The 17247-nt window shown below is 40.0% G+C and overlaps 1 protein-coding gene across 3 annotated transcripts in view; it reads left to right on the plus strand.

Annotated features, from left to right (window-relative positions):
- The window catches only part of jade2 (jade family PHD finger 2), a 233019-nt gene that overhangs the window by 204147 nt on the left and 11625 nt on the right, over positions 1-17247 (plus strand). For all 3 annotated transcript variants that reach the window (XM_080866369.1, XM_080866370.1, XM_080866371.1), the window contains one exon: positions 15835-15980. In XM_080866369.1, coding sequence (XP_080722495.1) covers positions 15835-15980 — 146 coding nt within the window. The remainder of the gene's footprint in view (positions 1-15834; positions 15981-17247) is intronic.

Consider the following 17247-nt stretch of genomic DNA (forward strand, 5'->3'; position numbering starts at 1 on the left):
TTACAATCTTCATGCCTCCATCACGCCTTTTCCGTGATAGCTGCTGATCAGCTGGCAGGTCCGATGGCAAAATCTTTAATAGAAGCTGACAGCAGGTCTAATATGATCTATCAATCTCTGGGCAGCGTTACGTCACTCACAGAGAGAGAGGGAGAGATTAAGAAGCACAGTGTGGTGTAGGGATACACGACGACTGTTTTTTAAAATCATGTCAAGTAGAGTTTTAGTTATAGAAAAACTAGAAGGACTAGTTATGGTCAGACTGGGAAATGTGGAAATCTGTATGTATAAGCTTACAGACCCTAACAAATCAGATATTTATCATTTATTTGAGAAGTAAGTTTTGGTTGTTGTTGTTTTTTACTGAAACTTCGGAATTTCAGGATGTCCCAAAGAACATTGTCTTAATTTTTTAACAATTTAAACACTTGAAACATGTAAACGTTGCCACCTCACAGTAAAAGGCTTCTGGTTTTGAATCCACCGGCCAGTACAACCTAAACAGCCCTTCCTTAGTGTGTGTAAATATGCAGGTTGGTGTATGTAGGTTGGTACATAATGAGTCCACTTAATTTTTTAGTCTCTTACAATGGGGATCTGTATATACAAATGGTGGCTTAGGAATTACTAAGCAATTAATGCAAAATTGCTACAAATGTCAGGATATTTGGTGATTCTAAGTGATTCATAGGTGTAAATGTAATCGTGCATGATTGTCAGTGTCTATGTTGGCTCTGTGACAAACTGGTGACCCTTCCAATGATGTACCACACCTGTCACCAAGGGACAGCTGGGATAGACTGCAGCTTCACCGTGAGCTTGATTTAGACAAACAGTTTAAAAAATGGATGGATGGATGGCAAAAGACAGAAAACAATTCCACAGATAGAATTAAAAAAAAAGGCCAATCATCAAGACTTTAAGTGGTGCTGTAAAAAGAAGGTTTAAAACTGTTGACATCTACGGTGGGAGTCTTTAACTCTTTGCATCAGCTGTAAATTCAGGTTACGTACATTTTTCAAAGCCATTAAAGAGCAACTTGCATCACTTGGCAAAATGTAAAAAAACTAAATAAAGTAGGAAAAAATAGACCCAGAAATGATGGTAAAACTAAAAAGAGTAAACAGCTTCAGTGTGACAGGAGGCCTTTCATCGTTGGGATAAAGATGGAAGATAACGGCTGGCTGCCGTGTCAGATGATCCATCCCTCATATGTGGCTGATTTTTGCAGCCACCTATGATGCTCAGAAGATGGATATTATATGGAAATTGAGCAAGCGGCTTATACAGATTTTTTTTCTCCTAACATTGACAATTTATAGAGATATTTCGAGCGCACAGCGAGTCGAAGCGAGTGAGTAGATAAAAGCTCAGTGACTCACTCGAGGACAGTTGAGAGACGTTTGATGGACACGCTGGCGGCTCTGGTGATTGAATCTGGAGCTTTTAAGTTGTCAACACAAGACAAGCCACCTGCCTGACTATTGAGGTGCAAATTAACATTTCAATGCGCTGACATGCATATAAAAGTCAAAAAAGATACTCTACTCTAAAACAGTTTGTCCATCACTAAGCAGCAAGAGAAGGTTTTATTTCTTCTGAGTAGGAGAGACAGGCTTAGCTTCGAGGAGGCTATGAGTCAGTGTATAACTGTCGTGTGTGTGTGTGTGTGTGTGTGTGTGTGTGTGTGTGTGTGTGTGTGTGTGTGTGTGTGTGTGTGTGTGTGTGTGTGTGTGTGTGTGTGTGTGTGTGTGTGTATTTCTTAGGAAATAATCCAGGTTCTTGTTAGCCCCAGTAGAAATATGTTGATTGATGTGTTAAATCAGGGGTGCAGACACCAAAGCCTCTCTGTTCAGAAACATGGGAGCTTCAGATCTTAAGCTGAGTATTTACCCATCTGTTCACGTCCATCTATTATCATGGCTCGCTTTTAAAAGTTGGCACAAACGACTGCAGCATTTCTGCTGCGCTGCTAAAGTCACATTTCCTGACATTTTGAAAACATCATCAGGTTACTTTTCTCAATGCTGCGTCTTCATGGGACAGTAGCACTGTGACAGTTTGATGAGAGCTGGTGCTGTCAGAGCACGCCGTCCGAATCAAACGCAGAGTTTCCTCCTGTTTCAGGTTTTGTCTTTCAAATTATCGCTTTTATCTCGGAAACGTTTTGCTCCAGAATTCCATAACTCTCAGAAGCCATTTGAAAAAGGTGACAACCATGCATGTTGAATGGTCTTAACATGACAAAATCAAATAAGAGGAAAAGCCTCTTGGCTTAAAATATATATGTGGAATCCTTTGTGTCGATAGTGATTATTATTGAATGGACTGGGGGGGGGGTTTGTATGCCAACACCTTTAACCACTCCTATGAGCAAATTACTTGTTTTTCACACATGCACTGCAGCTCTGAAGTTTTCTAGAGTAGACATTACCTGATGGAGATGCATGTCAGAACATATACCGTACTTTAGACTTCAGAGGGAGACAAAGTTACAGATGATTTGGAAATGTGCAGAGGAGGGATAGTGAATATAGTAGATAAAGGATGCTGGACATGGAGATACCAGGCAGGAAGAAAAGAGGAAGACTGCAGAGAAGATTCATGGATGTGGTGAAGCAGGACTTGCAGAGGGTTGGCGTGACAGAGAAGATGCTGAGGATAGGGTGAGATGGAGGTAGATGAACTTCTCACAGTGAGTGAGTGGATTACACATCCTTCCTTCTGCAGACTCTTCTCAGGCAGAAGCCTCACTTACACCCAACTGTTTCCAGCAGTAATACAGCTGACACAAACCTTCTTCTGATGTGTGCTACATTTGAAAAGAGGGGAACATCAGACGGCGACTTGATTCTGCCAAGATCGCCTGGAGTTCATGTGTGAAAATGGCTTAGTTTTATTATTTAAACTGCACCATATTGTCATTCTTTCCACTCACCAGTGCCCGGAAAGTGGATTTGCAGTTGTTGACAAATACACTTGTAAACACAAATGTCAACTACCTTGAAGGGTGCTATAAACCATTCTGCAAATATTTATATAGTGCTTATAAATAGGAAGACTTGAGTAAAGTGTTTCCAGAGAAACGAAAAGACCTCAATTTCAGGGGGAAAAAGACACATCAATAAAGTCTTTTTTTTTTTTTAAATTGTGTAAGAAAAGAAAAAAAATTAACACGCAAAAAGTGAACACACGAGTTCTGACATCCTATATGTTTGCGTGGGTGTCTAGAAACAAAAACAAAGTCTTCTGTATCTTCAGGCCACCTCTAAAAACAAGCTGCTGTGCTCTAAATAGCTTCTATATGTAGGACATCAAGTAGGTGGTTTCGTAGCCTTATGTAACCCTTGTTTTTGTGTACCCATATCTAAAGATTTGTGAATATTGCTGCATTCCATAAAAAGCTGTAGGCTGCTCAGACAGTCACTGTACCTGATTAATATCTGAGAGCCTAAATGAAAATGAGTTCTAATTAGACGACTAATTGTGCGCTCTAATTTGTCGTCCTTTCATCTGAGTTTTTACGTGCCCGAAAGCAACTCGCGTAGGGGACGGATAGGCACGGGTCTGCGTACGACGGCCAAGACACGCGAAACGCATTAAAAAAATACATAAACGGGAGATCTCAGCACGCTGGCAGCGGCACTAAAGCAACACGTAAAACGCAGAGAGCTCGCTTCCTTCCTCTGATCTCAGAAAACGAACATGACAGAAAGTTGCTGAAAGCTATGAAAACCAGCCGACAAAGATTTCACGCTGTCATCAAAGGATGAAACCTGAAGCTGCTCTGTTGATAACAAAATGGGCTCTGGCTCTGAGGGATTAAAGCTTTTTTTTTTTGGTAGGAATTATATACAGCCAAGCTTAACCTCACTCTACTGTTATAACATTTCTGTATCATAAAATTCATATATACGCCCACAAAGATTCAGGTTCCACTGTGAGCCTCCTGTGTGACAGCTGCAGGCTTGACTTCTGAGAAGCGCATTGCAGTAAAGAGTGTTTTGTGTCTTAGTATCAGTAGATTTAACTCAGAATCTTCAGAAAACTCAAAATAGGCCATCTTTCCTAACCTTCCCTCCAAAGTCAGTTTCACATTTTAGCAACACGAGTTTCTTTCAGTAGTTTTGCCAGCGTTACTTTTGCTAATTCTAACCGATTCTTGATTCAGTAAACGGAAAAGGCGGGGCTGCTTTTGATAGCCCTCGTACGCTGAAGTCCCTCGGTATTGAACTAGTCACTTTGGTTTTAATTCAACCAAATTGCTTATGTTACAGACAAAACAGATTTTTTATTCAGTAAAATTGGAGTAATGACGAAAACTGCAACCTTAAAATTTCACATTTGCATGCTTTGTCGTGCCGTTTTTTACTACACTCTCTCAACAGCAGAGAACTAATTCATATCCAAGCAAATTCAGGCCTTTGAAAGATGAGTTGACTGATCCTAGTAGTTACCACCTGATCAGAGCGAACACTGTGTGCTATTGCTGCAGTTTAGCCTTCACTCTGGGTGACGACATACAGCTTTCTACTGTAGATTTATTTAATTATTAAAACCTTTACACACCCTAGGATTAAACCTGCTATCCGAGTGCTGCACTGCACCCTGTGCCACTGCCAAGGGAGGTCATGTGATCGGTTCAGTTTGTGTCTGTTAGCAACATTACTGGAAAAACTTAGCGATAGATATTAGACGCGTGGCTTGGCCCAACTAAGAAGTCATTAACTTGTGAAGTTGATGCACAAATTTCTGTCTTGATGCACGCTCAGAAATACTGGAAAGTTGTTTCTGTTATCTGGAGGTGGCGTTTTCAGTGGGAGAAACATTTCATCACTCATCCAAGTAACTTCCTCAGACTCAGCTGAATAATTCTGAATCGTTGGAGACTGCAGAAGTCGCTTGGATGAGTGACGAAATGTTTCTACCGCCAAAAAAGTTAGTCAGGATTCTTTTCCGATGCAAGTTTGGGCAATTTTTAATCCTTTGCATGCTATCCTCCCAAATACATACAGTACAAAACAATAGGAATACACTGCTCTCAAGAGAATATCACAAACTGATCTACCTTCAGATACACTTTTGAGACTAAGTTTATGGATGGCGTGTAGCAGAGATATGCAGTCTTGAAGTGCTCTTGTTAACATTGTTGGGGAGATTTTTTAATTTAGTTACATTTGAGTTTTATAAATTCTTCATAACGGTGATATGATTTTTCTTCACCCTCATGAAGATTTAGTTTTGTCCTTTAGGTTTTGTGCTTTATGCCCCAGTGGAGCACAAAACCAAAGGTTTGGGAAGATTTTGATCCATTGCCTACCGACTGCAAAACGCTGTACTGTGTTGACCAGTGAGGTGCCAGCTGTGTCTGTCTGCCATTTGGTGCTGAGCGGGTAGTGCACTGTGGGTTTTAAGAGCTTTTTCAAAGAAGAGAGGTACCTGCTGCAGCTGAAAACACCACTGTAAGAGCAACAAGAGTGAAATGATCCGATGCAGTCATCACTCAGTAAAAGGATCCATAAAGCTGAGGGAAGCAGAGCCACAGACCCTCTCCCGTTGTCTTCATATTGGTATCTGATTGATTGGTAGTATCGATTTCCACTGGTAGAGCTGTTTGCATATTTTGAACTGCACTGTTAAAAGTTTATGGCAGACTGACTTCAACTTACAGTAGGATGTCGGTTGGTTTGAAGGTATATTTGGTCATTACTGATTTAAATCTGAGAAGCCTTTTGTGATTTTAAAATCACCAAAATGATTTTTACTATATTACGATTCATGTGCGTCATATCATACATAGCTTGTTTTTTGGGGGTTTTTACCGATCCCAAAGCCCAATTTTAAAAATGGCATTGTCATTGAGGACTGTCATTGGCTCACTAAGGCTTAGGGGCGGAGTCCAGCCATCCAAGGCCATTACGAGGCTACATATATACTCAGAAAACTGGAGTCAGTTTCTCCACAGATACTTTAAAACAGCACAACCATCATTTTATATTAGAAATATAAAATTTGATCTTTCTTGAGCTTTATCAGCAATTAAAAAAGAATAACTAAGAGGAACCATTAAAGCATTTTTTAATTAAATGTTATTAGTGTAAATTACATGGAGCTGCTCCATACTTTCACAAGGCATACCACTGCTTAGAGGTATTTTACTCAGCAGTAATTTAATCAGGAGAAAATACAGAGTCGTGTTGAGTTTTTGGTTATATTTGACTGATTATTAATTGTTTAATTAAATTTTTGACTTCAGGGATACAAATATAAAATATGACAAAACTACATACCTGTGGTTTGTGTAGTCCAACGTAGGATGGTGCCCGGCTTAGTTTTCACATCACATTTTAATCCTTTTTTTGCTCAGCTGATTACTTTTCAGTTTTTTAGTCCAACTGGTGAGTGAAGACACATTTTTCCCTCATGAATGGGTGGTTGTCAGGCGGTTGCTAAATGCCTTGTATCTCTGTTCATTTACAACCTGACCAACTAACTGCAGGTGGCTAAAATAAATACAGGGAGTGCAGAATTATTAGGCAAGTTGTATTTTTGAGGAATAATTTTATTATTGAACAACAACCATGTTCTCAATGAACCCAAAAAACTCATTAATATCAAAGCTGAATGTTTTTGGAAGTAGTTTTTAGTTTGTTTTTAGTGTTAGCTATTTTAGGGGGATATCTGTGTGTGCAGGTGACTATTACTGTGCATAATTATTAGGCAACTTAACAAAAAACAAATATATACCCATTTCAATTATTTATTTTTACCAGTGAAACCAATATAACATCTCCACATTCACAAATATACATTTCTGACATTCAAAAACAAAACAAAAACAAATCAGCGACCAATATAGCCACCTGTCTTTGCAAGGACACTCAAAAGCCTGCCATCCATGGATTCTGTCAGTGTTTTGATCTGTTCACCATCAACATTGCGTGCAGCAGCAACCACAGCCTCCCAGACACTGTTCAGAGAGGTGTACTGTTTTCCCTCCTTGTAAATCTCACATTTGATGATGGACCACAGGTTCTCAATGGGGTTCAGATCAGGTGAACAAGGTGGCCATGTCATTAGTTTTTCTTCTTTTATACCCTTTCTTGCCAGCCACGCTGTGGAGTACTTGGACGCGTGTGATGGAGCATTGTCCTGCATGAAAATCATGTTTTTCTTGAAGGATGCAGACTTCTTCCTGTACCACTGCTTGAAGAAGGTGTCTTCCAGAAACTGGCAGTAGGACTGGGAGTTGAGCTTGACTCCATCCTCGACCCGAAAAGACCCCACAAGCTCATCTTTGATGATACCAGCCCAAACCAGTACTCCACCTCCACCTTGCTGGCGTCTGAGTCGGACTGGAGCTCTCTGCCCTTTACCAATCCAGCCACGGGCCCATCCATCTGGCCCATCAAGACTCACTCTCATTTCATCAGTCCATAAAACCTTAGAAAAACCAGTCTTGAGATATTTCTTGGCCCAGTCTTGACGTTTCAGCTTGTGTGTCTTGTTCAGTGGTGGTCGTCTTTCAGCCTTTCTTACCTTGGCCATGTCTCTGAGTATTGCACACCTTGTGCTTTTGGGCACTCCAGTGATGTTGCAGCTCTGAAATATGGCCAAACTGGTGGCAAGTGGCATCTTGGCAGCTGCACGCTTGACTTTTCTCAGTTCATGGGCAGTTATTTTGCGCCTTGGTTTTTCCACACGCTTCTTGCGACCCTGTTGACTATTTTGAATGAAACGCTTGATTGTTCGATGATCACGCTTCAGAAGCTTTGCAATTTTGAGACTGCTGCATCCCTCTGCAAGATATCTCACTATTTTTGAGCCTGTCAAGTCCTTCTTTTGACCCATTTTGCCAAAGGAAAGGAAGTTGCCTAATAATTATGCACACCTGATATAGGGTGTTGATGTCATTAGACCACACCCCTTCTCATTACAGAGATGCACATCACCTAATATGCTTAATTGGTAGTAGGCTTTCGAGCCTATACAGCTTGGAGTAAGACAACATGCATGAAGAGGAGGATGTGGACAAAATACTCATTTGCCTAATAATTCTGCACTCCCTGTATGTTGTGGATTAGTTACTGAATTCTTCGATTTTTTTTCATGTGAAACGCGAGGTGAACTTTGCACGTATGGGGTAATTTTATCGTCATGAGCATCAGTTATTAATCTGATCACACAATTTTTAGGCATATGCAGTGTAAAAACTACAGTGGGTCCAGCATGTCCATCATCATGTGTATTTGCACCTCACAGTCCAGTATCTAATCTGGCAGAGATGTTTTTCACCCACACACACAGTGACTATCAGCAGTGACGCAGGACTGTCTCTCATTTCCTTATTTAACCAGAGCTGAGCATCGCAGAGCCGGCAGTCGAAGTGAATGTGATCAATAAACAGGCAGATAATAACACGGGGCACAAGAGCAGTTTGGCTGTGCATACTTGCTTCCTTTTCTGAGATTATCTCCATCCTTTTTTGTTTATCTCTCCTTTTCCCCCACTCATCTGTTACAGTTATTTTTTATACTGAATCTCCCCTCTCTCTCTCTCCCTGGCTCTGTTGTTATGAAACTCCCTCTTTCTGTTTATCTTCTTTCCTGCCTTTCTCGGTTTTTCCACCCGACTGCTGAGGGATAAGGACTGCAACTTGATGTTGAATACTTGCTGGGAAATCATAGCTCGAATCGTCTTTCCACGATAAACAAGTCCTTCTGTATATATGGTGTGCTTCTGTTGTTTGCAACTGTAACATTTGTCTGCATTTGTGTGTCTATGTGCGCCTTCTTCTGTCAACCTGCTCTATATATCATTCTCAGTGTGTCGTCTCTGTGTTTGTCTCTGTGTGTGCGTATGTGTGTGTGTTTGTGTGTCCGGCCATCTGTTCTCTGTCGGGTCTGGTCCTGACTCTCAGGGCTTTGTCTTCCTCTCTCTCTGTTCTGGGATCAAGATGACAGACGTGTATCATAACTCCTTCTCAGATGTGCTGTCTAGGGCTGCCACAAACGATTATTTTGATAGTCGACTAGTCACCGATTATTTCTGCGATTAGTCGACTAATCAGATCATCATCCATTGGACGCAAAACTACAGCTTATTGCACCAGCAGCATCTGCTCTTATATAACTATCATTAGCTTACAGCTTTAAGTGTTTAAGGTCTGTGCTAACTAAAAATAAAGACAAGATGATAGTTTATTAAATTTTAATGAAGTTTTCAGATTGTTTCGGTGGAGTTTAATAAACTCCTTGCTATCTAAAATATAACAGGACACTGGAGTAAATTCTGGAGCATCTCACACTTCTGATAATCAGCTGTCTGCTTGACGTTTATTCAGCTGTGTAAAAACTATAACTTTAATCTCAGACAAACTGATTTACTCAGGAACAAATAAAATACTAAAAAAAAAAAAGCCAAACAATAACATTTTAAGTTATCTAAGTGACTCATATATATTCAACCTGAGTAGCGAAAGACAGCGGTGGGTTTGAAAACGATTTGCGGGGAGTCCGGTGTTCTCACGGCTCTAGTGAGCCTCGCCCCCGGCTCGCTAACGAGCTAGTGGGTAACAGATGTCTCTGAAAACGTCGGAGCGCTTTTGAAAATATGTGGTGTCCTGATAAACTGAGCAGATATTTGAGGTTTACACAGCTACATTCTCGCCTGAAAATATGTTAAACGTTTATTTTGTGACCCAGAAAGAATAATAAGAGTAACATTAAAACTAACCAGCTGCCGCCATTGTTGGAAACTGCGCTGGGCCGCGCTATGAATTCTGGGACACAGCTGCTTCTTCTTCTTCTTCTTCGGGGTTTAACGGTAGCTGACATCCTTGTACATGCAATGCTGCCATCTTCTGTTTCAGTCCGTTATTACACTCTTAAATCCTGCCACTTATTCCTGCGTCTTTTGCGATCTTACAAAGCTTCAAACGACGCGTCGACTATTAAATCAGTCGTCGACGATTTTGATAGTCGACGTAATCGTGACTAGTCGACTAATCGTGGCAGCCCTAGTGCTGTCCCCTATCCGCACTGTTTATTAGTCAGGCCCAGAGGCTAGTGATGATTAGAAAAAGGAAAATTGCTTTGAGTTGTTTCTAATGTTCCCCACGGGTGCTGAGGAATTTCATCTTAAAAGGGGACGTTCATTCTCAGCTTCCTTTTTTTTAAATCATGGGCTCCATTAGAGTAGCTATGAAGTTCACAATCAACCATATTTATCCTGTATTGTGCTCAGTTCATTCTCCGTCTTGAGCCAGCTCTGTTCCCCCACCCTGTAAGCCAACTTTCTTCTGATAGGCTGCCCCTCGTCAACAAAAGCTTCGAACGGCAGGTGGGATGGACTTCAGAGCTACGCGTCTGAATTGATCGCATTAAGGATGTCCACACTCGCTGACATCATACAGAGCCAAGAGTGGGGAAAAAAATCCGAATTCAAGCGCTAAGTAGTTTTTCACGTTTAATGTGAACATCCAACATTGTTTATAATTCAAAGTTACATGTTTGATTCCAGTTAGATTTTATGATTTATAAAATAGTACACAAATAGTAGAGCCAAACTAATATCTGATTTTTTAAGACCGATATCAATATTTGGTGATTGAAAAATCCAATACTGGGACAGTTTAAGTTTTTCTTTCAGACACTGAAAATAAAATTTAAATAAATGTCCTCGTTACGTGTGGGAATTTATTTAGTTGTTTACTTGATTCTGCTCAGATTATCTGATCGTGGCTTCGAAAACCATGTGTTACTTACAGGGAAGTTTCATAGCGCCCTCTGGTGGACAAGCTGCAAAACATGAACACTCACAAAATCATTGAAGGGTGTTTCTCCCGTCTCTTCTTTACTTTTTTAAATGTCATTTTTTCAGATGTGAATAAAGTCGATGCCTTTAGATATCAAATACCTGTAATAAGACCAGATGAGAACATTGGTCTGCACTGCCTTAGTTACAGCGACTTTAAAAGAGCTTTAAAAGGCTTTTAGATTTAATAAAACCTTGAATAAAAATAAACTAAACCACATTGCTAAAAATATTAAAAACGTGCTCTCTGTTTATTAAATAACAGTTTATTAAATAGTGGATCATAAAAGCAAGGTTAACATTTCTGAGAATCTCTTGTTTTTCTCTTGACTTTGAAATTTGAGAGCGAAGATTTTACAGCAGAGAGAGAAACAAATCGGTTATCTTAAAACTATCCAGTAATTGGTTTGTGCCTTCTGACGACAGCTCTAACGAAACAAGATGCCTTTTGGTCACAAAGATAATGAGGCCAACAGTAATGTGTGAGATGAATTTGCTTTTGGACAAATTGGTAGCACAGAGTGAAAAAAGAAGAAATGGTAGGCAACAACAAAAGATTTTATTCTAGTTCCCATTATTGTGTCCCTTTATTTGACTTCATTCCTTAATTAGGAAAATGTATTTCTGATTTTTAAAGTCTGAAAGAAAGACATCAGTACGGTCAACACAGTTGCATAAACTAGAATACACAAAATACAAAGACAACCAAAATGTATAAACATCAGTGGCAACAGAGCCTGAAACATCAATAAAAACCCTGTCTTATGCCAGAAGCAAGCTATTTCAGGCAGCCTGAACTAACTGGAATGTAACCTAGCAACTGAAGCCATTTGTAATCACATTTTGTACCAAGTTGTGGACATTTGCACGGAAAAACTACTCCTAGCATTGCTAAGTTTAGCAAACTAACCCAACACTATGTGTTTGCAACGTTATACATGACACAAAGTGCTGCACATAAATGACGAGCATATTAGTTACAGGAGCATCTTTTCGCTCTCTTTCTTATGTACTGGCTCTGGTCTTCGCCCTATCCTGCTGCTGGTGTGTCCCTTACCCTGCATTGCATTAGCTAGCACTAGCTGGCAATTCTTGTTGTTCTGTGTGCCATAAGACAGCCTAGTGTTTACTAACTCCAACACCATTTTTTCCTTAGCATTAGCTTGCAAAAGTACCAGGAAAAGAAATATTTCCTTGTCATTAGCTTTACTGCAGCATCAGCTAATTACTTGACTGTACCAAAAAAAAGAAGAAGGTAGAAACAGTGTTGCAATTTGGTTTAAATGACAAAGTGTTGCCATTAGTAGGTTTCTCATGGAAATCTGTTTGAGGACTTTATCTTCCCTGTCTCCTTAAACAGAAAATAAAACAATACTTTATGTTTATTTATACTCGTGTTTATATCTAAAGGTTCCCTTTCCTGATGTTAGCATGATGATCCAAAACATATGAATGCATAGGAAATGAAAGGAATATCTCTAGCATCAGCAAACATTTTTAACTGGGGGTTTGATTCGCAGACATTTATTAACATTTTTTCTTTATCACATGCAAAGCAACAACAGGAAAATACTAAATAAAATAAGGTAATAAACTGTGGCTGTTATTGTACCTGGGCAGATTGTGCTTAAATGAGAGATGCTGAGGAAAAACCTGGATAAATGTGGAAAACATGTCCTGAAAAAACAAAGACATTGCATAATCAGTTTTTTTTTATACATGCCACAACTGCCACCGTAAGATGATACACAGAAATACTACAGACAGAACTCAGACCCAACAACAGGCTATAAGTTAGACATGAAAAATTGTTCCCAGATAAGTCTGTAAGATGTCATAAGGCATATAAAATACACCAGATTTCTGTCTATTATGCAATAGAATGGATTTGTGTTAAATAATCACATCTAAACAAATCATGTTGTACATGGATGTTGTACCTGACCAAACTGGACATAGTAACAGGGTGGCATGTTTATGTTGGTCTCCTGATTTCCTCTCTCTGAACTCTGCTCATTTCCCTTCTGCTCCATCACCCCTCCCTGTCTTCTTCACACTTCTTCACTGTCTTTTTCCCCCTCCTTCCGTCACCTATTCCCTCCCTCTGAGCTCTCTCAATTCCTGCAGAGACATGCTGCGTCATGGAAACTACCAGCTCAGTGTGTGCGTGTGTGTGTGTGTGTGTGTGTGTGTGTGTGTGTGTGTGTGTGTGTGTGTGTGTGTGTGTTAGATAGCTTGTGTTAAAGGCACCCTAACAGCACCTCCTGCTGTCCTGCTTGCCAGATCATTATAAGCAGTGATGATTTACAAGGAGGTTGCAAAAATAAAAGAGAGAAAGATGCTCAGATCACAAAAATATCCACATTTATGAGTACATTTCAGTTTCTGCAAAGTTTTGTCTTCATTCTCTGCATTCCTGATGATGTGCATATGGCTGCTATCGATTATTTAGATGCATTTGGTCCCAGAAGACAGTATGACTATCTCCCAGTGCTCTTGGTTGGACTAAATTAGATCAATAAACTTGATTATTTTTATTCACTTGATGCCTACAGAGTCCCTGAGAGGTCATACTTAGATTTTTTTTGCAATAACATTTGCACTTCATTCAACTCACAGTAGAAGTGAGCTCTATTATGATACTGTATATACACCCAAACCTGTACCTGATTAAGACAACTACAGACTGTATCATAGGTTATGATTGCAGTCATATTGGTGTCACTGAATGCCTCATGCAATATATGAGTTTTTAAACATTCACTACTAGATAATATCAGAGGTTGGTCATTTAAAAAGGAGAACAGGTGGACTCCGGTGGTCCCCGTGGACTCCCACGTTCAGTTATACAGTAATCGTGTTTACAGCTAAAGAATAAAATGTTTTGACCTCCATGGATAGTTTTCCCCCTTGTAAGAGCTCACCAGGGGGTGGGTTTTTAATTCTGCTCATCCATCTGGGTGGTGGTAAGTGTCCTGACATAGGCACCTTTAGCAAGTCTGTGTACTAGGTTTCACCTAAACTAATTTGAATTGCTGAATTGGACCTCTCTGCTTTGATTGTGCCGTCTGTGCCTGTTGATGAATTTCAATGGAATTATGTGGCAAATAATAAATATTATTGCTGTGAGGTACAGCCTGTCCAAGATGTTTGCGCTTGGTTTTAGTGATTGAATTTCTAGTATTTTATTAGTTTGTTAATAAATCCTGATTTGCGTATCGGTGTCTGTGTGTTGTCCCCAAACGGTTTATGACTGCAGATGAAAAATCCGCTCACGTCTGGATTCTCACTGATATTGAAGTCTAGTCAAAAGGTGATGTCTATCTTTTATGTGAAATCCATGGTTGCGATGAGTTGCCTTGTTTCCTCGTGTTTGTCTGCCTGTTTTCTTTTGGGCCACTTCGTGATGCAGTGTTTGAGCAATTACCGTCACTTGAACACTACTTTACACTTAGTGGACTAAATACCACATAATTATAATCACTGTATATTTTGACACAACTATAAAATGTTAGATTCTTTCTGTTTTCCAAAATATAATGAGTGAGGATTTTTGACACTTGCTTGTTCTATGTGTTGGGTTTGTTTTTATCATCTTTTTAACTGTTAACATTGCGCCATGTCCACCATCCATCTTTCTCCACTTAAATTAAATATTTGACAAGTGAAAGTGTGGGTACATTGTTAAAACGAGTTTGTCTGTGCTTTTATATTAGAGGAAGAAATCCTAAAATGCTGCAGACAGACATGCGGCGCTTTGGCAGCACTTCTCACAGCCCACAATGATAGAAAAGGAGCCATGAAAATCTCCTAATTATACAGACACACATGCAAACACTTAAAAGGAGGGAGCATTGTCTGCAGACTCACACAAACACAGATACTGAACACACTCACACTGCACATAATCCAGGCTGAGATAGTCCTGTAAACACACCAGTGTTGGAGAAGTCATTAAACGCATCCTTTTTCTTTTTTCTTTTTTTTTGGCGAGGAGACATCAACTCTATTTTTACTTGGACGTTGTCATCTAATTTAAGTGCTTTGTCTTTGATATTCCCGAATTTTGGATGCAAACTTTAAAACACAAAGCAAAAGCCTTCATTGGTAATTTTTCACCGAATCCAGACCATTGTTGTGTTTGCTCTACTTACACATATACAGTGCTGAGAAAAATTATTTGCCTCCTTCCTGATTCCTTAGTTTGAATATTAGACAAATACAAAATGCAGGCTTGAAATTATTATTTGATTTTGTTTAGAGAAACGAAAACCCACCAGTCTAACCTACCTGGCCCTGTGTGAGGAAGTCGTTAATGCCCCTCCTTGATGATTTAACTGTGATTAACTACATTGTTAAATACATTTTGTCTGAGTTTAATTTCACTAGCCACACCCAGGCTTCATTACTGCCAGACCTGTTGAATCAACGTGCCTGACAGACTGATGATTCAACAGTAAGGAGGAGACTAAGCTCGTTTCACATTTACCAGAAAAACATTTTCATGATCCCCAAAGCTTTAGGGAAAATATTCTGTGGACTGACAAGACAAAAGTTGAACTTTTCCAAAGATTTGTGTCCAACATCATACCAGCAGTCAAACATGGTGGTGCTGTGGTAGTGTGATTTGCTGCTTCAGGAGCATCACAGTTGCTGTAATCGATGGAGCCATGAATTCTCCTCTGTACCAGAAAATCCTGAAGAAAAATGTCCATCCATCCATTCCTGCCCTGAAGCTCGTGCTCCCTTTGGATATATATGTAACATTACAGTAATCTAAAACACATCAGATCGAAAGGAGGCTTTCGATCTTTTACCTTTATTTTCTTATTCATGAAAAATATGCAACACTCCTCACCTGTCTGCTTTGTTTTCTCCCTCCTCTTCCCTTCTGCCTCTTCCCTTCTATTCACTTCTACCAATTTCATCCAATTTTTTCTCCCATTTTTCTTGCTTCCTCTTACTCTCCCTTCCTGCACCTCCCCTCTCCCTGCTTGTGCCCTCTTCCCCTTTCCTTAGGTTTGTCAAAGTCATTCCCGTTGGACAACTCTTTGTTCGACAGCTGGCTCGCCCAGTCGGTTCAGATCACCGCTGACGACATGCTGAGCCAGTGGGCTCTGGGTGCCCAACATCGGGACAAGAGCGGCAGCCTGCTTTCTGACCAGGTAGGGCTTCAGGAGCAGAGGGCACAGAAGACGATGTGTTAGCAGAGAGAGACAGAAAGAATGAAACGCAGCAATGGGTCTGCTGTAGTAAGGACTTAAGCCTTCAGTACAATGGGGTGCCTGCTTTACCAGGTGAACTGCAGCTGTTACATGTTATGATAAGAGATGAATACAACACAAACGTCTTGCTCAATACTTGGAAAAGAAAAAGTGGTTTGCTAATGCAACATTGTGAGTAGACCGTTACATCTTGACCTGAATTCCTGTCCACTTCACCGGTGAACGAAACGAGTGCCAAGGACTTTCCTGTGAAGAGGCCACGCCGACACAAACAGCTACATAAGTAAAAAAGTGAAGCGTTCTTCTTAGTCGAGGAAGGAAAAACGGCTAAAGTGTACAAGAAAATGAAACATACACAGAGAATTTCACTTTTATGCATTAATTCAGTCTAAAACACTCCACAAGGACGACCAGCGTTTCTTTTCCACATATATTAGAAATCATTTGATCAGTTTAATTACTTTTTGTTAGTTTCAACTAGAATTGAGCACTGGTACTATTCCTGAATGGTGCTTGTATTAATGGAAAAGTATTTTTTTAAAAAGCTGTCATAAATTCATCTGTGTATATTTTGATCACCATCCGAACACATGAGAGAGGCCACAGTGTTTCCCACAGAACTTTGTTGCGTTTGTGTCCACAACTGTGGACATAGGCGAAGCTAATCTGTGCTTTTTAAATAATGAACAGATGTGTACATGCATATTTGTGACTACATACATTTTTTTTAAAAACTGAGCAGTAGGCAGCTGCCTCGCCAATAAATTCCTCATCCAGCGGACACATTCCAGTAGCATCGTCTTGGATGTGGCTGGAGTCCCCGCTCAGTAGCCTCTGTGAGCTCAGCAAAGAGGCGCCAGCTCTCCACCTATCCAGTCTAACCAGACCCCACCTATCCTGGGTCTGGTTAGACTGGTCCCTCGAACTGACAGGGGTCACAATGACTCAACTTATCACCTTTTTGATGTTGAAACATAAATTCAGATTTAGAAATTAGATTCTAAATTAGTTTTAGACATTAATGTGTACATAAACACCTCTATGAAGCCATTTATAAAGATTTGTTACTTAAGTGGGAACCAGTAGTTTTAGGGCTGAGAGCCACAAACAAGTTGGGGAATTCAGAAAGTATTAAACAAGGAACTAATGTGTTTTTCTGATCGGAATATAGAATATCATCAGCATCATACCAACATGAAACAGCTGC

The sequence above is a fragment of the Rhamphochromis sp. 'chilingali' genome (assembly GCF_963969265.1).
Source record: "Rhamphochromis sp. 'chilingali' genome assembly, chromosome: 19".
NCBI lineage: Eukaryota > Metazoa > Chordata > Actinopteri > Cichliformes > Cichlidae > Rhamphochromis > Rhamphochromis sp. 'chilingali'.